This window comes from Vanessa atalanta, chromosome 25 (assembly GCF_905147765.1).
Source record: "Vanessa atalanta chromosome 25, ilVanAtal1.2, whole genome shotgun sequence".
Classification (NCBI taxonomy): Eukaryota; Metazoa; Arthropoda; class Insecta; order Lepidoptera; family Nymphalidae; genus Vanessa; species Vanessa atalanta.
This window is the reverse complement of record NC_061895.1, coordinates 3,213,705-3,240,329: the sequence shown is the minus strand read 5'-3', so window position 1 is coordinate 3,240,329 and position 26,625 is coordinate 3,213,705. Positions and strand designations below refer to the sequence as shown.

General features: G+C 32.0%; 1 protein-coding gene across 5 annotated transcripts in view; it reads right to left on the bottom strand.

The window, feature by feature from the left end:
* Nucleotides 1–26,625, bottom strand: part of LOC125073652 (protein pangolin, isoforms A/H/I/S) — a 147,845-nt gene that overhangs the window by 43,750 nt on the left and 77,470 nt on the right. For 4 of the 5 annotated variants that reach the window (XM_047684557.1, XM_047684558.1, XM_047684560.1 and 1 more), the window contains exon 4: nt 23,840–23,955. In XM_047684557.1, the coding sequence (XP_047540513.1) occupies nt 23,840–23,955 (116 nt within the window). The remainder of the gene's footprint in view (nt 1–23,839; nt 23,956–26,625) is intronic. The other variant, XM_047684559.1, reaches the window with a different exon arrangement.

Sequence of the window (26,625 nt, the reverse complement as noted above, 5' to 3'; positions counted from 1 at the left end):
TAAGATAAAATTATATAAAGAAATAAACGATTCATTTAATATAATTAACAATCAGATCAATCAATAGAAAAAAATATATCAAGATATACTTTCGTAGGTACATCTTCATTATTTTAAATATCGTTCAAGACAGCACTATTGTCAACTGACAAAAAATTAAGATTTGAATACGGTTATAATTGCTGGTGTACTTACATCCTTATTCCTACGTAAGTACATAAATTTGTTCCAAAAAATATTTTTTATAACTCACATTTAAATATCTACATTATATAATGAGGTATATTTCAAAGGTGCTTTAATTCACTGATCGTTATGAGAGTACTTATTTTTTTTATAGCAAACGAGTTCTTAAAAAAATAAATTTTGTTTAATCCGAACATAAAATGCAAGAAAAAATTTATGAGATTATCTTGTTATTTTTATATTTAAAAGTTGAACATTATTAACTTACGATCACTTCAACGGGTACTTAGATGACTTACCTGAAACAAAAACATGATAATAAGTAAGCAAAATTTAATACATTTTTACACATAAACTGGGTCACGTTCAAACTTCATAGCGACACAGAATGCATAATCCAGCTTGTCGACGCAGTCAGATAAAGCCGTCAAATGCTATATTTTAATATAAGAACGAAATAAGATGATATAATCACAGTCTTCCTTACTTATCCGTTTATCTCGCAGCTCGTGTCACTAAGCTTTGCTTAAGATAAGGAAGATTATTCGCTGTCTCCTTTTAATACGATCCCGATTTTTTTTAAATATTTTGACGGTTTTATTCGGAAAATAAAATGTCATATTTTATTTTCCGAATAAAACCGTCAAAATATTTTCTATTATCTAAATTATGTGTATAATAGTCACGGGGTTCCGTTGAATGGTTTAGAAATATTTAAATATGAATATTCAATTATATTTATCTAAATGGAATTACTAATGATAGCGTCATGTACAATTTAATCTAATTAAATGATTTTAAAGTTTTATTAATTAATCGTTGTAAAAAAATATTATAATACTAACAAAACTATTAATAAATGCTAATAAGAATTATTAATTCATAAAGCTATTAGTAAAATAAACACAGTCCGGTGTATAATTAATAAAATTACACCCACGGTGGAAGCAAAAAGCTTAGTGTTATCACGAAGCTCGTGCGATCTTTATCAATATCGCTTGAAGCGTAGCCGTGAGATAGTAATTTATTTCTCCTTGCGCCTGCGCATGCGACTATGAATTGTTCGATATACTGAGACGAGAACACGTTTTTTATTTAATTGTGTCGTTACTTTCCGAGTTTATTTTATTAATGTTAACAAGTTAAATTTATAAAGAAGCGTATTTTATTTCTCAAAGTCTAAAGGTTGCTTGCGATTGCTAAACAGGAAAAATTTAAAAATAAATAAAATAACGATGCAGTATTAGTTTTCATCAAAACCAAACCTGTGAATCAGTTATTACTTCTATTTTTAAATTTAACAATCCACGCACATTTAAATAATTTATATTCGTATAAAGGTATCGAAACACGTACGTAGATATAGCGATCTTTATTACTATAACACACAACGATATGAGGTTGAGCATGTTGTTTAAAATAACAAAGCTTTTATTTCTACGAGTACAGTATAACTACATTATAACTTAAAACGTACTTTGCAAATCGTTAAAAAATAACAAGACTGAATACAATCGTTGTCTCATAAAAAACCCAGAGGGCGGAACGTGTCTACATATAAAAGAACCTTCGTTCGAAAAAAGAACTCATTAATTAAATCTATTCGCTAAAGACTGTGACATCAGGCGATTATCTTGACTTGTTCGATCAAACGATTTTAACCCGTTAAGTCTATCATTTAAGGTTGATATTACTTTGTATGAATTTTCAATAGATACTGTCATATAGTAACATCGTGTCCGTTAGACCGCTTCGGGTATAATTTTATTCTAATTTCAAAAGAAGGCGTGGCTTGGCTACCGAGATACGCAAAATGGCCGACTGAATAATTAATAGCGATTCTTTATAGCATAATGAGACGTTAGTGGATTATAATGGATTAAGGAATATAATTATTTATTGAGCTGCAATATCGGAAAATTATAAAGGTTAAGATAAGGCACGTGTTATTTAAGAGGTTTTGAATATAAATTAATCCAACACAGCTCTACGTTAAAAAGGTCGGTTCGCGATGAAACTTACTTTAAACTATTGAAATACGAATAAAGATTTCATATCATGTTGAGTAGTAATTATCCTGATTTGTATAAACTAACTAAGAATCTTGTTATCTTACTACTACCAAGTATCCTACTCTAATAAAGAAACCTCTGAGATGTATATTGAGAAAAGCAACTCGATTTTATAGAAAAATTCCCAGGAAGCACTAATAAAAACAACAATTCCTTTCAGTTTAAGTTTCTGTCTGTGCTTCATTAATGTTGCCATCAAATTTATATTAAAATTAATTTCCATTCTTTTACCGAATTTTCACAAGTGATAAATAAAATACCCACAAATTACACTAACACTACACATGCACAAATACTCACACAAACACTAATACACGATGTTAAATAAAAAGATTTGCTAGAATCAATCAAAACGACTTAAGTCAATATTCGTTGACTAAGTTGATACACTAGACAAAAATCTCATTTGAAATAACATATCTGTCTCATAATATATAATACTTAAAGAAACATTATCTAAGCACTCAGAATCACAATATTTCAAACCGTTCTCCATCTTTAATCCTGTCGCTAAAAGCAGCGCTGTCTACGCATCAAATATTCAACATTACGTCTGCCTAGACTGCAGGTCTTAAATGTGGATTTAGGTAAGAAGTTGCAAGGTTTAGCTTTAAAACTGGGTGAGGCTTTGTTCGAATGTAGGTGACTAGGTTTTTTAATAAAAACTGGATTACATTTTTATTATAAAGATGTTACAAATGCGAAAATGATTATATATATATATATTCGTTTGTCACTGGTAAGCCGTTGCGTCGGTACCGTTTAAATTGTTTCATAAACTTCGTCAGATTGTTTGACGTTTACGATGATTACCAATCCTTAAATTGCAAAATCCTTTCCCAATAACACGACATTTTTTTTTTAATTTAAATTTTTTTTTATTCAAATCGTACATTCCGATAATCCAATAAGATAAGCCTATCAAATTGTATTACTCTTGTTTTTTCATACAATAGGCGATTGTGCACTTGGTCAACCTGACGGCACCAGATCACCACTGCCCAGAGACATGAAATTCTAACCATTCCTTACGTCACCATTACGCTAACTTGGGAACTGAGATGTTATGTTCCCGGTGCCTGTAGTTACTATCATTGATGTACATGTATTTAGAAAAGACTTTAGTTATTACAATTTAAAGGGGCATTATTTTTTTAAATTATGCAATAAAATTTTGTTTTTGTGAACTCGGTATAAGCTACTTCATAAAAAAAAATATAATATACTTTCGATAAAACAATGTATTTTAGTAGAAAACTCTAGCAAGCAAGCTTGTCATCTGATATTCATTTCCTTAATAAGTGATTTTCTTTTTCTTCTGAGTCTGACATTGTATGAGTTATAACCAACACCTTATATTTTCTGGAGTAGTCTATCAAAGGTAGGATTTAAGTTTTAATATGTAAAAACTTATTATTAAACACTCACTAATTTGAAATGTTAATTCGATAAATAAGCAATTGTTTTAAAATTTGGCGTGTTTGCAATACGACATACATAAATATTAAATCGGAAGTCTATATTATAAGCGCGGTATTAACGGTGCGGGCGTCACTGCGTCTGTTAGCGGAAGAAAGTATTAAGCTTTGAACATAAATATAATTTTATCACGATTTTTTTTATAAATATTTTATGATTAAACATTTACATTTTTTTAAATAAAAACGTTCTTGGGTATAAATTGCTGAAGTTTAATTAGCAAAAAAGCCAACTTAATTTAATTCTCGCTGATTCATCTAGATAGAATCCACTAGTATAAAAAACTGCAAGTAGGTACATTTTTTATTTTATTTTTATTCTATAAATTATCTCATTATATTTAAAACCAGTGAAAAAATGTAACTGTTTTAATTTAGTTTCTTTTATACTTTTAATGTTAAAGTATATTTAGAAATTAACAAACTATTGTAACTTTTTTTTTATATAAGCTTTTGTTTAGAAACGAGTTCCTTAGAACAATAGAATAAGCCATGAATTATTATACCAAGTGTTTAACAAGGAAATCTAATTAAAAGCCTCTCTTCAAGAAAACAACGGACAATTTTCTAGACTTACAGTTACGCAACATAATATATTTAAGTACTAAAAGCATATTAAATAATTATTTAATATTTGTATAATAAAATAAATATAATAACATAAAAGGCTTACTAACACCGTTAGCAGACAAAATTAAATTAATTGCTTTATTTTTGGAATTGATGGAAATCATGAGACGAAGTTTTAAGTGTCAATATTTATACGTACAAACGGTATCGTAATGAACGTGTTTAAGATTAACACGTGTGTACCAACCCTAACCCAGCGATTCGACAGTCGTGATCGAGACAGACGGAAGACATCACTATTCATACTACGTACGAGGTTTTCGTCTAAGCGGATATCAGGTTAACGCTCGCTTCTTTCAATATATTTTTAAACCTAGGTTCACTGCATTTCCTGGTTCAATGCATTTAGTTAATAAGCCAACGTTATAATCAAATTCAACCATGGATTTATTAATTTTAATAAAATAATAAATAATTATACATTATATATTATTGCCAAAAAGATTGAGATAAGATTCAAATTAAAAATAGCTCCGGTATAAATCATGAGCGCGTGAAATGGTGTTAAGATTTTTTTTAACTATTAAACAGATACAGCAAAAAACTTTTATTGATAATTATTAATTCAATTTTGAACCAGAGATAAAAATAAAATAATGACACTAAAACACGAATACATAATTGTTTAAGACACATAATTACAGACAATGTGCGCACGCCCATCGCACACGTCGGCTGCAACCGGCTTGCGCACTAAGCTACACGATCGAATGGAGTCGTAAGCATTAGATAATCTCTCATTATTTACACGAATTTAATTAAATATCAACATATGTATCTACATGTTAAGTATATGTTATTTTCTAACAATTGTGTAAACATTATCGTATACTTCTAAAATCAGCCATGGATTATGATGACTATATATTTTGTTTTATATACATATATGTATTATTATAAGTCATTTACTTACTGTTAATTATACAACTTAAATATACAAAATGTCTTTTGGGTAAAATGGTTATTGTTTGGCATAGTACATGTTCAAGGAAAAAAACATTCGAAATTTTCGTAGGAACAAACAAAATACATGTTCCTATGTCAATTTATTTAATAAAGTATCCATATTGCAACGTCGTAACAATTATTTCTGCAACGAAACGTAAAATAGGGCGAAAGACACAATGCGCGTCACCTGAAGATGCGCGGCGCGTGTCTTCATTCAAACGGGTAATACATTTTTTATTACCCGCTTACCCCTCTTCTGACACTGACATGAGAATCGTTGCTGAATAACACGTCAAAAAGGGCAATTTATCGGCGCCTGAATTCACGTGAATTATTGTTACAATATTGGGGTGTTATTGACATAGGGTTAACTTCATGAATGTTAATCATTTGTGGATATTGAGACCGTTACGTGTTAATTCATATTTCGATTGATTGTTTATTTCATTACGTTTTAAATACGTTATTAGTGCCGTCGTTTGTAACTCAATTTAGTGTAAATAATTATACATTAAATACATTTAAATAATTTAACGTTATTCCTTTTAAAATTTGTGGGAAATCTGTTTTTCAATCAAGTTCTTTTATAATGTCGCTTCTGTAATCATAAGTGGCATACCCATTCGACATCATTCTACCATCTCTAATAGCAGCAAATCGAATTGCGTTTTCTATGACAGATGGGCCAGTCCCGCTCGCCGGAGCGATGACAAATTTGCGATATTACATGCGGATTAATGTCCGTGCACCATTTTTTAGGGTTAAATTGTCTTTTCAGGATCACCCTCGCGGTTTTCTTTAAGAAAGCACACGAAACTGAACTCTACTCAATGTCCTTAAGGTTTAAATCAGCACGCAGTTATTTTCTATTGTTTCGACGTAGATGCTGAGATCGCAAAGGGTGATTCCCCAGGCTAGATGGCATCCGTACGATGGTTATCATAATCCCTCCATTGACATGATGTGATGACACATGTCGTGCAGACGTGTTCTAAAATTTCGCTTTGAAAAATCCGCGTGCGTAACATTTGAATTACAAGCACCTTTACCCTATGTTACGTACGCATAAGGAACAAATTATGTTTTTTTAAAGAATATATAACTTTGTCAGTCCTGGGAAGATATAGCGTGGACAGTTCACAATGCGATATGTTGTTTGTATATGAAGATCACTATTTGTGTTTAGGCTTACGTTATTTCTAACTGTTTGCTTAGCTCGTGTCGAGAGTTTAGGCATATGTTTGATTATTTAAAAGAAATTAAAAAGTCAGTTAATATTCTTGAAATTCCTATAAAATTTAATGGCTAATAAATTCTATTAATGAATGAAAGGATATAAAACAATTCTCATTTAACAACATCGATAGCTAAATATTGGTAGAGATTAAAAGTCTCGAACAAAAGACCTAAGAGTAATTCCGAATTAATATCGGCCCTTTGCAATTACGATACGTAAAAACGGGGCAAACTGCAGAATCATAGAAAATTACAGGATTCCAAACATTGCACAAAGGGACCCCTCTTGTCGGTGAAATGCTCTATGCTCTACTAATGGGGACAAATTTTTAATATGGGGTGGATTGCTTTTAAACAATTAAGCAAAAAATTTATGATATATATAATATTGCATTAGAAATTGAGAAAAATATACTAAAATAATCGTTCATGATTAAGCTGGAGGGTTTAGTGGCTAATAAAAAAGCATCTAACCCTATGCGATTTGAGTGGAATGGTCCTCCAAACTGGAATACTTTTCTTTTGTACGAAAATTATAAGAAAAGCTACTCGATCGTGAAAAGCTAACCATTAACAGTGCTTCAATGGTGAGCGCTACATGGACGAAAAAATGCGAATATAATCGTACGCAAAAACCCTCGCGACAAATGAACATCGGGGCTCGAGAGGTCATTAAAACGAGGCTCGATCTAAAAATGAGGGGGAGGCCAAGAGGGGGGACTTTTGAGAACTCTGTAATTGGACCAGGGAGGGTCTCAAATCACATTCGAACCAGTGGAGGCGGAAAGGCGGCTCAACCGACTATAATTAACAACAAATATGGGTGAATCGATTTTTTACAACATTCAAAAGTACACCCATTAGGCTATTTCGCGAGGCGAGCAATTACTCAAACAATAACCTCTTAAATATTAACGTTAAACCCACGTTTTTGTGGGAAAACTTTGCTTGTTTCGCAACTGCGGCGCAGGTAATGGTGTGTTGTGTTTTCTTTCGCATTTACAATGTCGGGTTAAGCGTATTTTTTTTACTATTTTTCCTTTTCCCTTGTTTACGTAATTGAGTATTTTGTGAGTAAACGGAGGGAGTCGGTAAACGCTTCAGTAATTTAAGTTTTACTGTAAAAATATTGTTCAGCCACGTATTAGTGGGCGAGCTTTGTGTTTTGAAAACAAGCTAGCAATTTAGAAATTGAAACCACTTAAATGCCACGTTGCATTACAGGGAAAATGACTTAATGTTTGTTCTTTCGTGACCTAATATGAACGATTATTCCTGACGTTAATACAACCGCAAGTCATCGATTCTTAGAAAAAAAAAACGATGACGTAACGCGGTGTCTACTAGACCACACAGTGAGTTGAGGTGTAAAAAAGTGGACAAAAAAAATTGAGACACGGGAATCATGTCACCATGTTATGTTAATATGTTCGAGATGTGACAACATCGAACGTAATCCGCTTTGTCCAGACGATGGGCACATTAAACCACTGTCGGTCCACTGGGAATCGTTCCTTTGATTTTCGATTCGATGAAAATTAATACACGTCTATAGGGTACATAATAAATGTATATAAGAGGATTGAGTAAAAACGGATTACTTATAAAAATATCCATTATTTTATGTAACGGCTTTATTATTGAAAATATTATCAACAATACTGATATTATGGTATCAAATTGAAATTTTACTTCGAACATTATTCCCGTAGTATAAAACACATGGAACACTGCTATGTCGCATGTCCTATTCTATCTAACGTCATGTGTGATTAAAATTGATATGTTTATCTTACTTGGGTACATTCTTATATTAGTCAGATTACTTATAATTAATCCATCTGTATCTTAACAAAGTATCTATCAATTAGCTCGATTTCATTTCTACGGTATGTATATTTGTATGAATTTGCCTATGTGTGTGTATTATGTAAACATAAATTAATATGTGAGTTTTATTTTTCTTTTAATTCGCGTACTACTAATACATTTCAAGTACATTTTGATATTGACCGGTAGAGAATGCTGTTGTTTGTTCCTATTAAGTACATGTAAATGCATATAAATATCACAAAGTAACTCAGATTAACAACTATTTCTAGATAGTAAATATTATTAAATCGTGCTTAAATAAATACAGAACCAAAATTCGTAGAAATTTATACAAATATGAAATAAAACCGGTAATACACAATGCTCATTAATAGCAAACATAAAGCAAATAACTCGCTACTTTTGTATGATAACAATGATATTATGATAATAGCAACACTGAACGCTTTACTAAACACATGATTCCCAACAATGATTACAACGAACCTGTCAGGCGAACAAACAAAAAAGACCGGCAGAGCAGCGAGATGGATCATAATTAGGGGCTATCGCAGTTCCCAACCACACGCGATACAAAACGTGTCAAATAGCTCGTTAACACCCCTCACAAATAGAAATATTACTCATAACTTAATCCCCGCTTATAATAGATTTAACCTGCCATAAAATCATATTCATTTTTTTGGCTGCGCAAATAGCGGGGCGAGAACACTGCGTATTTATAACGAATTGACGATTAAAACCGCACAATGGCCTTTAAGAGGTTATAATAGTCATAATTCATGTTTTTCGAGAGGATAATCGAAGGGTATAATATGTGGGGTAAGTTTGTAAATTGGATTTAATATTTTCGTTTATGGTAACACTTGTGTGAAATTGGACGCTCGTTTAAGGGTTATATCGTATGAGATAGGGTTAATCCGTACCCACTTTTAGTAACGATTGGGGATTACGAGGTATTCGTTTATTTAATCGTGTCAGTGACGGCATAATTATTCAATTTGTTTAATTGCTACTGAAAATAAATTTGTATTTATTTATCGTACCAATGATTTACACAATTTAACAAACAATTCGTGAAATGTTTGTTTCGAATGAAATAGCATTTTCAGTTATTTTTGTGATAAAATATACTCGCATGTTTGCTTTTTAATTACTTTAAGCGTTTTTTTAATCATTGGCTATGAAAATTACATAGTATTTTTCGATTTATAACCTACATTTTAAATTGAAATAGTTTATTCAATATGGAAGTACTACACTTATTGGTAGCCTGAGGAGAATCGGCGAAATATGAGTTTAATATTTTTTTTACATTTCATAGTATTTTTACAATTTTTATCAATTTTTTGGTGTTTGTTGCCATTTCAAATTGCCAATCGTTATCCACTGCTGGACTTAGGCTTCTTTAAAGGTGCGCCAGAGTTCCCGATTCTCCGCCTGACGAATCCATACGGGTCCCGCCATCTTCTTTAGCTCATCGGTACACCGGGTTGGAGATTTGCGGTCTGCTCCAACGGCCATCTGTCCTTCGACATTCATGACCAGCCCACTCTCACACCGGTACTTTTCCGGACAGCATCATTTCTGAAAGATACTCCGCCCTTCGTGGACCTGTCCTATAGTTAGTGTCCACGTATGGACACCATATCTCACGGCAAGTAAGCCGCATTGATTGAGATTATAACAATGATATATGAGTATCTTTGAGATCGAATACTGGACCATCTCTAAAGCTAGCCATCGACACGGATATTATATTGTATAAGCGAGTTTGCAAGCAAAGGTACACTCTATATTCCCTCATGATATAGTTTGATAACAGAAATCGAAAACCTACAAGAGATCAAACAGAGGGTTTTACTTACTTTTCATAAAAGGGACTGCCAACTTCCTAGCTTATAATGTGAATATCTTAAAAGAAAAAATCTATATTTTTTTTTAAACCCAAGTCATGATCTGTACCTCACAATATAGTACAGATTAAAGAGGTATTTAAGAGAAATTTCATATATACATACATATCGAGTGAGGTATTTATTATTTTTTTATTATTATAATAAATATATTCGGTTAGTTCGTTGATGTTAATTGAATTGGATGATATGAGTACCTACATAAAAATATAAAATTATACACAAACTAACTAGGCTCGTTTTAATTTAAACTTTCGAAATGCGAAATAGCAAACGAAGCAACTCTGATAACACAATAATTCTTGTAGAACTAAATAAACCAGGCTGGAGTCTATTCATGTCAACCTATTCCTTATTGCTTAATGTATAAAGGTGATTTCGCTATGGCAATCTATTTCTACATGTTGCGCGGAGTACGGCAAGCAAAACAAAAATATAGATCAAAGGGAATATGAACTTTATTCTATGTACGATATAGCTGATTTCGCCGTGTTACAGTAACTTTAGTGTACATCTGCGAGTGGTGGTTCCCAGGTGGGATGGGGGGTTTGAAAATGGGACTTTCTAGGCAATTACCAGGCAGGGATGGACTCGCATGATCTTATTCAAAACGGCCGATGCAGATGCACTAGCTAGAAATTATGTTGAAGTTTTGTATGATAACCTATTTATGTAGCAACTGAATGTGTAGTTAGTGTTAGTTTGCGTGATAAGTTTGTATGTACATAACTTTGTTACGATCGCTGCGTACTCCTGTCTGCAGCGGTTGTATTACGATAAATTTCGTTGCATCGTTTTTAATTGACTGTTAAACGTTTTTTTTTCTATAACTTAGTTTCCTTTTGTTTTAATAAACTCGTATATTCATTTGTAAAAAAAATATTTGCATTTGTTCATTATATAAAAAATCAAATATAAAAATTCATGTAAATTAAAAAGTTATCTTATCTATACCTTAAAAATTAATACCTTTGCCCGGCAATAGTGTTATTTTTAATACATTAACATAAACATTTTTTATCGAATATCTACAGACATGTAGTTTGAACCTTTGGTATATATTTTACTAGTTGTCGCCCGCGGCTTTGCTCGCGTTTTAGGAGCTGGTTGTCATGTGTTAGGCAAAAAAGTACCTTATGTCCTTCATTGGAGTTCAAGTTTGCTTTATACCAAATTTCGTCATAGTCGGTTCATTGGTTTGGCAGTGAAAGAACGAAAGACAGACAGAGTTACTCTCTCTCTCTCTCTACGTCACATTTATAATATTAAGTATAGAAGTTTAGATTTGACTATAATAAATTTATAATAAAAAGAGAACACCCATACATTTTTAAAATTTAAAAATTGTAATATAATTTCAACGTCTATAAATGTGAAATAAAGCGTGCAGAAGTTGTTAATATCGCGAACGACTTTTCCCGTCGGTGTAGCACAATACGATCTTATACAAAGCTAGAGGCGCTTTTAAAAGTATTACAACCCCCTCGTTGCGCCCTTCACACCCTCGTATCAAGCTGATAGGATTCTAAATTATGTGAGACTGAAATGCTTCAGGTAAGTTGGGAATGCGATATTGATGATACATAAAAACTTTTAAGATTATTGAAGCGTGATTTTATTGTATTTAATATAAAATAAATTCTAAATATTTTTTTCTTTACAGTACAGCCAGTCCACTAGAGACAGGAACGAAAATAATGTACATCTCTATTCTTTGAAGCCCACCATCCTAAAATGTCAATAATTTCAAAATCCAAAAAATATTCACGAGTGTATGGGAGATCTAACTTGAGTCCGGCCAAATAAAAATGTTATTCGATAGAATATCTGTAGATAAAAATGAGCAATTGAAAGTAGCCAATTTTTCAGTCATACTTTTCACTATCGATATAAATATTAATATTTTCTTCAAAGCACGCGAGAGAAACTAGCAGACAGACATATACCATGAATATGTATGTAGACGATTATTTTTTTTATTATTATTACATTGAAGTTTTATAACACAATTAAATATTAAAAGGTGGCACGCGACGTGTTCGAAATCGATTCAACTAAAGACATCAGTGACAAACATACAAATTACGTTTATTATTACGACACGCGGCTTGTGTCGGCGAATTTAAAGGACGCCCGAAAACGCCGACACAACATATTAATAAAATAATACTTCCGAATTGATGACTCAAGTCTCGTGATTTTTAAGTTACAGAATGAAGCGAAATGGTAAGCTATACCAATTAATGAGAGACATTTTTTGTTGTGATGCCTAATTAAAATAAAACTAGGTACTAAAACGATGTATATAAAACTGAGCTTAGCAGTCTTAGTCGCTTTAAATTTAGACTGTAAAATTAATTTTATATTCTCATTTCTATACAAAAGACATGCACTGCTATTTTTAGCCGACCTCAAAAAAAGAGATGGATATCAAATAAAAAATAATGTGTATGTAATCAATAAACACTCTGTCCTACTTAGACGTAGTTACAAATATGCAGGATAATAGCCAATACTAGCAAAATTATTTTTTTGTTCGAAAAAGGTTTATTTCAAAAAGGTCAAATTTAAATTTCGTTAAGATTTGAATATGAACTTTGGAGACAGACAACGGTTCTCTTGAATAAATGCCAACAAAACAGCAAATGCTGATACGCTATATTAATAAAACTTTTATAATTTGTTTCAATGACGTTAAAATTTAATTTTTTTTAATAATAAATAACAGTGCAAAAAATATTTTAATATATATATCAGCCCGTTCTGATAGTGATGACAGGAGAGCTGGTTCATTATGCTCTCAGAGAATCGGATTTGGGATTCAACAGGGATTGCTGCTACGAGTATTGCGAGCGTTTTAGGAGGTGTGAGCTGCACAGTCGCTGATTTTATTTGTATAATTATAAAATTAAAATAAGCGACTGTGCATATATGTATATTTAATTAAAAAAAAAACATACAATAAAAGATTAATTTTATGATCTGATTTGACATTTTTGTAATCTACAAATACGTTAAAAATTTTTTTTTTATGTTATAGGGGGCAAACGTGCAGGAGGCTCACCTGATGGAAAGTGATTACCACCGCCCATGGACGTTAAAATAAAGGTGTAGTATCTTACAAGTAAACTTTTCCGAGTTCGAAAGAAAGCTGGTATTATAAAATATCGGTAACAATGTTTTTATAACACGAGGCTTTAATAATAATAATTAATATTATTATATTAAACAGGGTTGAATATATAAGCACAAAGTTCATATATTTATTGTTTCTTTGTTGGATGGTTTACCATCGAAGTCATTTTTCAAAAGTAAAGTCGATAAAACATATTGATGTACATGATTGTGAAAGTGGGATTAAATCACGACGTAGTGAGTTTTCGTATGCTGATTTGTTTTATAGTCTTCGACACTAAAAGCGGTATAACATCGCGCGTTACCAGGACCCCAGCGCCGTGAAATAGCTTAGCTGTAGATTTATCATACAACAGAAATGCTAACGCAGGATTTTTATTCTGTATATTTTTTATGTACCTACTAATAAATCAATTTTGTCTCAGATCTGCTTGTTAACACACGAATTAATATTTTTGTGAAATAAATAATTAATAATTAAATAAATATTTTTTTAAAAGCATTTTTCTGATCTTCCGAACATAACTGGAAACATGCAGTTTTTTTTCTGCCACGAGTGTATCGTAATTTAGATGCTGTGGAATAAGCTCTACGCTTCGCCTTAAAAGAGGAGACCTCATCTGACATAGGACATAGGACTAATCCTCCTATAATACCGTAGTTTTCAACTACTTATTAAATATTAACAATTTCTTGAAAAATATAAAACAGAAGCATACTTTGTCTTTATGAATTCCCCGCACCGCTTGCGCTTTTTACATGCAATGATATTTTTTGCGCTATTGTCTGCTTCTGTACCAAGCAGACGGTTCAAGGGCAAGCAAAGACGGAGAATGTGGCCTAGCTTCCGGTAGGCATTTAATGGGCAGAATATTTATTAGATAGGATAAGAGGATTGTTATCACGTAATCGAAATTAATAGTAAAATAATTTACTATGCGAAACATATTTATTAAACCATTTATATAAAAGAAATATCTTCTCGCGCTCAGTACGCTTAGATTTTTTAAACTACGCAACGGATTTTAATGCGGTTTCTTCAATACACAGCGATTCAAGAGAAACGTTTAAAATATGTAATGCGTATAATAATATTGAAAAGCTGTAAATGTCATCTGTCTTGGTCGAAGACAAAAATCTTTTCCTGCAATTCTTCAAACTAAAAGTTTTATCCGTATTGTTGTATGTATGGTCGTATTGTATGATGATTCTATGCCAGTAATATTCACGCAAGTCAAAAACTCAACTTAATCTAATGAATGCTATAAATTGCTTACGCGACTAAGAAATATGGATGCTTAAGTATAGTCTTCGAGTATATCTTATTTTCGCATTTATTTAATTAAGTATACGTAATCATATAATTATTGCATAATGATTTTAATAAAAAATACCTAACTTAGAAAAGAATAGGTTTTGAAGTAAAACAAAGTATGAATTATTGCGGTGAAACATCAAGGAGTTGAACAATGCAAAAGGAAAACTTATTAAAAAGGACCGCGCTCACCAGCACAATATATTTACGGGGAGGGCTAAGAACAATGGCAGAAAACGCTTTATTAAGCCAAACAAAGACGGTAAGCCTTATTAGTCTTAGCTGCTAAGGTACAGAATTAGAATTTTTACATTAAAAATACGCTACTTTAACAGCAATTGTTTAAACTAACGAATCGCGGGAAGCCGTAATTCCCTTTTAATTAAGGTTATATTATATAACTACAAAAGTTACTTAGAAAGTAGAAATGTTTTCAGCGTAAACAATTAATTTCGAAGTAATATGCGATGTCTAATTAAGTACTTCGGGACAATTCTACTCCACAAACAAGAGTAGCTACAATTTTTCGAAGTACAAAAAATCTCTGATTACACACCCTCGACGAAACGGCAACTGAATAAAAAGATATCTCCTAAAACGTCATTACGGGCATAACTCCGGTGTCCCGGGATATATCTCCCATACAAAATACTTTAAGCGGAAACCCCACACGCATCAAGACTTCCAACAATGGAGTATCTTGCAATCGCGAGTAATAAAGGCTGCGAGCGCCCACATTAAAATCTTATCCCTTTCTTAAATAAAAAATTCACGAAAAAAAATAAAGAGAGGATGCCTCCCCTCTATTATTCAGCCTCACCCCATTCCACCCTCTCCGTTGTTACAGTCCAGATCCGGTCGCTCGATCGCGAAGAAAGCTCAAAGAAATTCTAACTTTAGGATATAGGGCACAAAGTTACAATTGGCGTAGCGATTCGATATGTCTGGTTAGTGATATTCGGCCTCATGTATCGGGGCATAGAGTTGATATTTGAATAGGATGCGAGCCGGAGGCGATAGGGGAAATACGGCTTAGATGTTGGTATGGTATTTGAAAATGAGATGCAGCGTGGAGGGTGGGCTGGGGTGAGGAGGGTCTCTCGAAATCCGAATTACCGGGGCGTGTGTAATGATTTTCCCGGGCGGAATTATGCCCGGTATCGGAGACGAATTGGAGACTGGAATTGAATGTTCTTTTTAAGGGAGCAGCGATGAGGGAAATCGATAGATGCCGGAATATAACCTGGTTAATTTTATTACCTTGGAAAATGTATTGGTCGGTATTAAGCGCAATTAAATTTGTATTTCGATTTTTGAAGTCGTTCGGTTGAAAATATGCACACACGGATGCGATTCAATCGTCATTGAGGTTTATTAAAACGAGAGATGAAACAATCATTACTGCAACAGACAAAAACTGATGTTATTATTAAGTGTTTTTGTTTACGTTAAAATATTTTCTGGTTCTTTGATTCGTACGATTCGTGTTCAACTCATTTAATTAAATACATAGAAATGTTTTTGGCAAATAAATAAGCATTTATGAAATAATAAGCATTATTAAAAAAGCAGTTATGTATTTTTATCAAAACACCACACATCTCTATGGGGCACGACTCGAGATGGCATCACAGGGTGATCTCTCACGACTCTACGTGGTCTTGATACGGTGGGTGATATCCTACGGCGTATAATTGGGGAGAATGACTGTAGTATAAAGTGGACCTGTGGCTGTCCGTATTTGTAAATTTACCGTTGTAAAAATATAAAAAAATAACACGATTTAAAAAAAGAGGTTCTATGGTTTTTTAAATTACTTTCACTTGTGGATATAATTATTGATCATCGTAGATATCATGATTTTTATTGTAACTAATAGCAGATTTAATAGTAACTTGTATCCCTTAGAACAAAAAATGTACGTCCAATGAGAATTGGGAAATGATTACCTAACTTAGCGATCAGATTAAACAAAAAAAATTAGTATATCTAATTATTATAAAGATAGATAATTGATAATAATTGTTTGTCAATTTTAATAAATTAAAAATGTGATTTTGATTGGTTATAAATACAGGAGGATGCATGAGTTTAATATACAAACGCAGTGATGAGGCTTGGGATTTTTTTTAAATTTAATATTTAACGTTATTAGTATTATATACATATATATGTATTACTTTAAGTAAAGTACAAAAGGTTAATGTTCACTTAGCAGTTATTCATCCAACAGGCTGTATCGTTATGAAGGAGTGAGCCAGTGTAATTACACAAGGGAAATAACCCAGATGTCACGGTTGACAGCGCTTTGGTAAAGAGTGACTAATGAGCAACCACATGGCGTATAGCTCATTTACATTGTACTTCAATTAAAAAAAGAGTAACTGAGTTTCTGGCCGGTTCTTCTGGATAGAATCTAAATTCCGAACCCATTGTTTTAGATTCAATTTATCCGTGTAAGATGACGAAACAAAATTGATTGTAGGTAAGATCCAATTTAGGAGTACTTTTATAGTTTTTTTTTTTTTTTTTAATTTATTTAAACCTTGGGATCTAGGCTGTCGTAAAACTATGTCTTGTAATTACACTGACTCACTCACTTTTAAATCCTGAACACAACAGTATAAGATGTTGATGAACTCGCCAGTGTGTGGTACCAGACCGACCAGAAAAGATTTAGACATATAAATGACATAGTAAATCAACTTATATCGTATAAGTGAAAACGTTCGTGATAACAGTGAGGACCCGCGATAAGTGACTCTACAATAACAATGTGTAATTAATAAACTATAATTAATTCCCTTATCAAACCAACACAATTGGTTTACGGAAAATTACACAGACTCGATAATATTTTATAATGAAATCCTTAAAACTAATTTATTTATTTAAATACTCTATTTAAGGAAATTGTTAGAAATATGGATATCATACTCAATCTAACTTGTAAGATACATCAAAGAAAATAATGATCTGTTAGTTTTTTTATGATATAGTGAGTCGGTCACCACTACCCTTAGACATTATCGCTGTGAGAAACATATAACCATTCCTTACATCAATGCGCCACCAACCTTTGGAAATTAAGATGTATCTCGTACATTTAGTTACACTGTTTTAATCACCTTTCAAACCGTAACACAATTATACTAAGAATCATTTCTAATGAAGTGATTGGTAATCAGACTTGCATAAGGCATACTACCAAATAAAACTTAAGATATACACGGATTACAAGTAGACGACTATTTTAAATATATATATTATCTATATATTAATAGCGTAAGCCGATTTTTGTACCAGTGACTATGAGACGATAGCTGCACAATTGCACATAAAAAAATCGGTTATGGTCTCACTTTGAAGAGTTTCATCCGGAGATGTGCAGAAAAATAAAGAGGTTTCTTGATTGCAATTTATTAATTCATAACTCCAATTTTAACTGAACTAATGTATACTATTTGACACTAAAAATACATTTAAATAAGGTTTCATAATTTTAGTGCCAAAGATAAGATGCAGTTTAAAATTAAATGAAATTAAAATAAAACCTGTCATATTCCTTAAAAAATATTTTGAATAAACGCGAAGTTTCGCGGGACACCCACTAGTATATATAATAAATGTAACAGGTAGTCCACAGCTAAACCTTTCCTCCACTTTAGGAGGACGCTCGGAACTTATTCCAACACGTGAGTGTTTGTGGATAAACGTGGCAAAGTTTTCACAGAAACAAAGCGAAATCGCATATGGTGTTATTCTGATTAATAAAAATAAAATTGACGGAGTCCTACGTACATACTTTTAAAAGACAATAAATAATTAATATTATTTTGTCTTCAAACTTCTCGGTGGCTTTTAATTAAATCTTTTCGATCGATGAACAAATCTACGCTTATATTTAAAGAGGTTTTTTGTTTTAAATATATTTGAAAGCGTTGGTTTTTATAAATTGTTTACAAATTGAATATGTTTTATCATATTAAATATAATAGTAAAATATTTTAAAAGCAAATGAATAATATATTTTAGTTTTAAATAACATAACTCTAGTTCCGGAACGCGGTCAAATCATACAAAATCCATTTTGGAATCGAGTCGGGACGTAAGCGACCCCGAAATTGCTGTCCGCATTCACCCAGACAAAAGCCGTAAAGTAAAAAGAAAAGCATTTCCATTCCATCCCCTCTTTCATTTCCCGCCCCATGGAGGCGGCGACTGGGGGTGGCTACGACGACGCGACTTAAAACCTCATAGAAAAGAATGAGACGGCCGTATGTCCACCTGTTGCGTTTTCAAGTTTCATATTTTCGTTATCTTTTTTCTTTAAGAATTTATGTGTGTGTAGGGTTAGGTATTGAACGGCATTGATGTGAGGTCGTGTTCGATTTTAAAGGAATTCGATTTTTTTTTTAAAAGAACATCGTACGATTCGCTTTATGTGCTAGTGCTGCCGCATTTTTAATACAAAACATATGTACATGATAATTATTTTTGCATTGAAAGCAATGACAATGTCATTAAGTTTAATTTTACGAATAATAATTATCATTTACCCAGGAATATTTTTATATTTAATAAAAACAATTATACGTAAATAAAACAAAAAATAAATAAATATAAAAAATCTTTTATATAAACAATCATCAGATACATTTATATAACATATAATTTACTAGACCGTGTCCTTATACCTATTACATCTTTTTCCAATATAAACCTTTATCTAACAAGTCAACCAGGCGCATGCGTTTTCAGTAGACAAATATATTTCAACATCAACTCTTCCCTATAAATCATACAATTAAAGTTTAGAGGATTTAAACTGAACTTTAAGTAGTCCAAATTAAGTCCAAATTGGCCCCTTTGGAAATAATATATAACAAAGATTTCTCTGATCAATATTATTATTACACGGGCAAATTAAAAAGTTTATAAGGTCCACTTTTGAGTTTACATTAAATTCAAGTTTAAAATCAAGCACTTAACATCGAGACGAGCCTGACGTGTGCTGAACAAAAATGCAATAATCAATATGAATTTAATTATCACATTCTGCGTGACAACGCTGGCTTATAATTAAAATTGTTTTACAAAGTGACGCACCAAATATTTCACAGTGTGAACGCACCCCTTTACCTCTTGGTTAGGGTTGCTACGTTACAAGCTATACTAATATTATAAATGTGAATGTAGCTCTGTCTGTCTGTCTGTTACTCTTTCACGTTCAAACCACTAAATCGAATTTGATGAAATTCGTATGAAACAAAAAAAAAATGAAACAAAATTGAATTCTAAAGAGCTCGAGATGATTTATAAAAATAAGTTAAGCACATGGAAATTTAGTGATGCATGTCTGGATTTGAACCCGCAATCATCGGTTAAGATGCACGCGTTCTAATTACGGAAACATCTCGGCTTAAATTTACAAATCTACATGATCCAGTAATTTTATATTTTAGTATCTGATTATATTCATATTTAAATTGCATACATATATTATAATATATCATTTGGGGTTAGGGCTTTGTGCAAGCCCTTCTGGGTAGGTACCACCCAGTCATCAGATATTCTACCAGGCAGTAATACTTAATATTTTTGTGTTCCAATTGGAAGGGTGTATCTTGGCTCCAAGTTTGGTAGGCATTTGTGTGATGTAAGAAATGGTTAATATTTCTTAGAGCGCCAATTACTATCGTTGGTCGGGATCACTTAATATCAGGTGAGCCATTTACCAGTCCTCCTACATATTCCATAAAAAAAATGGGTAATGATAATGATATACGAATATAAAATGATTATAAAACATACGCTCTTATTCAATAAAACATAAGGACTAAAATATCCATAAAATAAATAACGACGAACCCAGGATGAAGACAGAAATAAAAATGTTTGTATTACCGTTTCCGGCGAGTCCCGGGTTCGAACCCGGACACGTGGTGCGGTTATTACGAGGAATAATTCAATAAAAATAGTATCTAGATTAAATTACGATCCGGATCGCCATATTGGTCAATGTTTATTTATATGGTTTTTGAAAATAAGCAGTTGATCTTGTTTCGTTTTAGGGTTCCGTAAATAACCTTGAATTATAATAATTATTATTATAATCTCGTTGGTTTCTAAGATAATATTTATTAGGAATATTATAAATAAATAAATGACGATGTAGGTAATAGTTATTATTTATTTTAGCGCCAATGTCTATGGGGGTGATGACCATTTACTATCAGGTGGTCCATTAAAAAGCTATATAAACAAAACTATAACAGTTTGGTTTCAATGGAATAGTAAATTAATGGTATAATTTTATCGTTAGCGATAAAATTCAAATTCCAAAGTTACGCTTTTATTAATAGGTATAGGTAGGTGATAGTTATGTTTACAAGAACGGCCGAGATATAATTTTCATTTGTAAAACCGAATCCTACATAATTTCGCGCGCCTTTCCAAAGATAGAATAATTCTAATAACTAATACAGTGTACTACAATGGATATGAGTTCTTAGTATCAAATGCATTAACAGTTAAACCTTGAATTGACAAGCTAATGAGCTTGTCTACCTCTGTGTCATAAATTAAGCAAAATAAAAAATACACAAGAAAATTGCTCTCATTGTATCATAGGGTTCTTCTATGAAACTTTACTATAGTTACTAAAATATTAGCTAATTATAATGAGATAAAACATACAGTATCAAAATGATGTGTTGTTGGACAACTGTAAAATAAATTAAAATGACATAGACGAAATTGTTATTAAAAATATCGTGCGATTTAAAACAATAAAAAAATAGCTCCACCAAATAAAAATAAAAAACATTATAAATATCCCGTTTTAAATACTGATAAAAATAACCTTGTTAATTTAAAATCTTAAATAAAAAGTAGGTTTAAATAAAGCTATATACAATAGAAAAAGAGAGAGAGAGAAAAGTTGTATGGAGGCATAACTCATTTTCCTTACGTATAAGACTCTTAACTATTATTTTTTTTTCATACGATTGGTTCAGGACTAAGACGTGCTCTACACATTTACAGTCACATAGCGTTCAAGAGAGAAAGCTGCTGATTTTCTATTGTTGATTGGAATACCTAGGCTTACACAGTCTTGTTAATTTGTACGCTAGTGACATGCATATTGCAGAAGTCATCGGAGCAGACGTCTTTTAAAACTGCGGACCGATTTTCTATACTAATACATATGTAATATCTTACTGGAAGGACGACTAAGACGATACATATGAAACTTATAGCGTTGGTAACTATTTATACCATAAGAAGATGCAGTGCGTTTCGTTTATAGCATATATTCTATAAGAATCAGCGCTTCGCAGTGTCACCTGCAGTTTGACTTCGATATCAGGACTTTCGATTATACGGAATACTGACATTTTTTTTATCCGGATAATCGGGATTCAACTATACTATAGCAGTGTTTAATCAATTTATTTTAGTTTTTATATGTATTTTTATGACGTACATAGATTATTTTTGTAATTGAATTTCAGTTACTTATTTTTTCTCAAACATTATTGCTTCAAAGTAAAATTGTTCAATAAAAATCATTAAGGTGAGAATTCAATGCAAGATAAGTCGCTATCTAAAGGTTTAACAAACGTTAAATGTCATTATGATTCATTCACACTGGGCGAGATAAGACGAATGATTATAAAAATAAAAATTAATAGAACTTTAAATAAATGATTATAATCATATATGGTTTACTCAAGTAAATTATAAAATTTATTTTTATAATAAACAAGGATAGTTTATTATTAAGGGCGGAGATACTGAAATTCTTATACCTCTTATAATTAACTAAATATTCAGTTACTTGTTTACTTATAATTACATAATATAAATTATATTTTTAATATGATCATAAATTTGTATTTTTTTTATGAAAAGTATTAAAATAGCAATTAAAATATTTTATAAGTAATATTAGATTATTACAAATATATAGATATAATTAAATACATTTATTTTAAAATATTAATAACCAATCTAATATAACCGATAAAATGAGCCGAGATGGCCCAGTAGTTAGAACGCGTGCATCTTAACCGATGATTTCGACTTCAAACCCAGGCAGGCACTACTGAATTTTCATGTGTTTAATTTGTGTTTATAATTCATATACACCGAAAACATCGTGAGGAAACATGTGTCTAATTTCAACGAAATTCTGCCACATGTGTATTCTGCCAACCCGCATTGGAGCAGCGTGGTGAAATATGCTGCAAGCCATCTCCTCAAAGGGAGAGGAGGCCTTTAACCCAGCAGTGGGCAAATTTACAGGCTGCTAATGCTAATGCTAATAAAACAAATTAAAACATATTATGTATAAATAATAATGATTTTTTTCGCGTAAAACATGCAACTTGTATGTTGCACCGGTCTGACACAACATATATTTAACATTTATCAGTACACGCAAAATTATAGATATCACATGAGTCGATATCGATAACAGCCGATAAGATTATTTGTAAGCGACAGGAGATTTTCTGTTGTTATTGAACGCAAAAGATTTACTTTGATACTATTATTAATTGCAGCTTTGAGTAACGTAAACTAACCCAGAGGATTGCACGTTAGTGAACGTATAAATGTTACGTCAGTTGCGTGAGTCGTGCACGTGTCGTTTAAATGCATAAGTCAGGCGGCAGCATAAAATTATTCAAGCAGTACTATAAACATCTTCATATGATCTTCGTAAGATCTTGTAGCGTCCACCAATGACAAAGAAATTTAGTGGGTAATCTGCCACTTGGCCAAGGAGTCCCACCTATCGTCTATTCCAATCGAAGGAATAAAGGTATACAAACCTTTGGTTTACCTATTCCATGCGATTTGCTATTAGTTCAGCTATATTGTGCACTACAAAACTAATTCACTTTTCCACTTTTATCCACTTGAATTTTACTTCGGAAGTTCTGATAACAGCTTCGTCAACGTTCATAACGCTTTTGTACTCTTGTGGATGAAATAGACTAACAAAAATAGATCTACAGTACATAAAATAATAATAAAACTATCTGACCTAAACTGTTTTTAAAATTAAGTAATTTGACTTACCATAGAAACAGGCAATGGATGCGCTCCGCCATTGGGGTAAGGGTACGGCGCCATTAGGTAGCCCATGTTGAAGCTCGCTGCAGGATGCGGCTCGAATTTACCTGGAGAGAAAAAACCTAAAATTATTATTACAGTATACATTATCAAAAACAACAAGTACAAATATATCTCGTTTATTTAGGGAGACTCTTTAAAACAGTTATGTGACGTCATTTTAAACGATTAAATCGAATGAAAAGCTAAAAAAACATTTGACATAAAACCTGTTGTTACTTTTTTATACTGACTTCTAAAAGAAAGAGTTTAGTTTGAGTATACATGTAGACATATAAGGCTTACGTAGCGATGTGAACGTCCAAGTTGGTAACTGATTCCTTGGGCGACTTGCTTGGACTATAAATACGAATCTACTCTAAGAACTTTAAACGCTTATATAGAAATAAAATAAAACTAGTGATCTTACTGAGGAATCACATATGTTAATAATGTTATACTTATTTACATTGGGTCTTAAATAAATAATAATATTCAAAACAATATTATATAGATGATAAAAAACGTGGAGCTAAAGCTTGTTGACTTCCAGGCAGGATATACAATTGTATTTAACTAATATAACTTTGTATTTTAAATGTTGAAAGAGGGTAACTACTGAGTTTATTGCCGGGTCTCCTCGGTAGAGTCTACATTCCGAACCGGTGGTAGCTTCACTTAATATAGTTCTGCAAAATGAAGATTCAAAATTCCTTGTAAAAAGGTATATTTTGATTTTGAATTCAAGATGACGTTTTGAAAGCAGAAAAGTTGATGGTAGTATGAGCCCTTATTGTTATGTTTATAATATAGATTATTATCTAATATGCCCGTCTAGTTTCGGCACTGCGGTTCCCATCGAAGTTAAAGTCGAGATCGTTTCATCATAATCATTTCTCAATAAATAAGTGAAGCCGGATGTAGTGGAAGTATGTAATACGGACTATAAAAATGTTCTGAATTTTCATTGGATATATTTATACGGGTATAAGATTCCGTTAAAGTTATCTTTGAATCTAGTTAAGAAGCATCCAATATGTTGATAGAGGATGTAAGTCGTTACTGAAGTATGTTTCATTAAAATTAATCAAGTGATTTCCGTGTGATGTGATCAGAATTGATTTTGTATCAATAATATTAAATGCATTGAAGTAACATTATAAATAATGTTTTCTTGTATATATATGTGTGTAAGGTTTTATGATTAGAGAGCAAGGAAGAGATAGGCAAGTGGATATCACTCGTCGATTTAAATGAAAGATCGTGAGTTTAAATCTGGACTAGCAACTATTAATATTTATCAATATCTAATAGATTGTGAAGGAAAACTTCGTAGGAACCTGCAAGTGTCAATTTCATAAAAATGTATATATAATATATATTTTATAAAAACTAAAATATTATATAACGAAGGAGTACAAAGAAGTTTCACTTCAATAAAAAAATCTTTGTCGAATAACGAAGTAATAAGTACAGTGAAATAAAATATCAGCTAGACAGAGCGTGAGCAGGGCGGGGCGCAGACAGGCAAATTGCACGAGTAATTTGTACGTGTAATTGTGCGCGCTACTGTACGAGCTGCCGGATGCTTTAGGCGTGAAAGGCTTAGGGTATAAACAAGGGATGAATATTTCCTGAATTGAAATCCTTGTAACCCACAATCCTCGTCCCATTTACGATGGCTATAGTAATATGTATATATTCAATTAACGCAAACATACGCCATGTTTGCCAATTTGAAGATATTTTTGATTTCAACTGGAATAACCTATATCTTCCCGTGACAAAAATATCTTAGTATTCCAGAATTATATTACATTAATTCATAACCTGTTATGACAGTTAAAATATATTGAACGTTTAAATAGTGAACACTTCACTGAATAGCAGTTACGATAATAGTATTCATAGTCCTTCCTATTAACTAATCTAGTTTAATCGTGGTGTTTTGTGAAAGCGGTAGGTGGAGGATGTTAAGTTGTCCCCACCGCACTGTAAGAAATATTAACCATTTTTTTCATCGCCAATGCACCAAGAACATTTGGGAATTAAGATGTTATGTCCCTTCAATCCGGAACACAACAACTCCAAGGTCAGAACTGCAGCCTTATAAATGCCACACCTCGTTAGTCAGTCGACAAACGGAGCAGAACCACTAACAGATGTGCACACATATTTTTGCTTCAAAACGAGTGACAGTAATATTGATCGCGTTTGTGTGGCGACTATAATAGACGATACAACAATTTCTTTAATAACTTAATACTGTATGTTAACGTTTTTATTATAAATTTAATTTTATAAGTAATTTTATATGACATTTAACTATTTTAATACGAGTTGAATAATTACGTTTTATTACTAGTAATCCCGTTGTTAATTCTAGTAGTATCATTAATGTCAAGTATACTTTTATAGCTAAAGCAATCAAGAGGAAATGAGTCTAAAGCAGGTGACCATTAAACCGAACAAAATATCTAATATCAATGAATAAATAGTTTTAATTTATGATAATAATATGTAATACGCATAAAGGCAATGGAAATAAATATTCAGGCAAGTTTGTGTCAGGTCACGCGGATTAGTTCCGTAGGCAATTTACTTTTCATAAAATATTTATTTATGTTACGGTCACAGATGCAGGTGTAAATTTGTTGTTCGTAAGGCTTCGGACTTCAATTGGTGGCGAAGATGGTGCGAGTAATAGATACGACAAAGTGCCAATGGTTATTAGCGTCTGTTTGCATAAATAA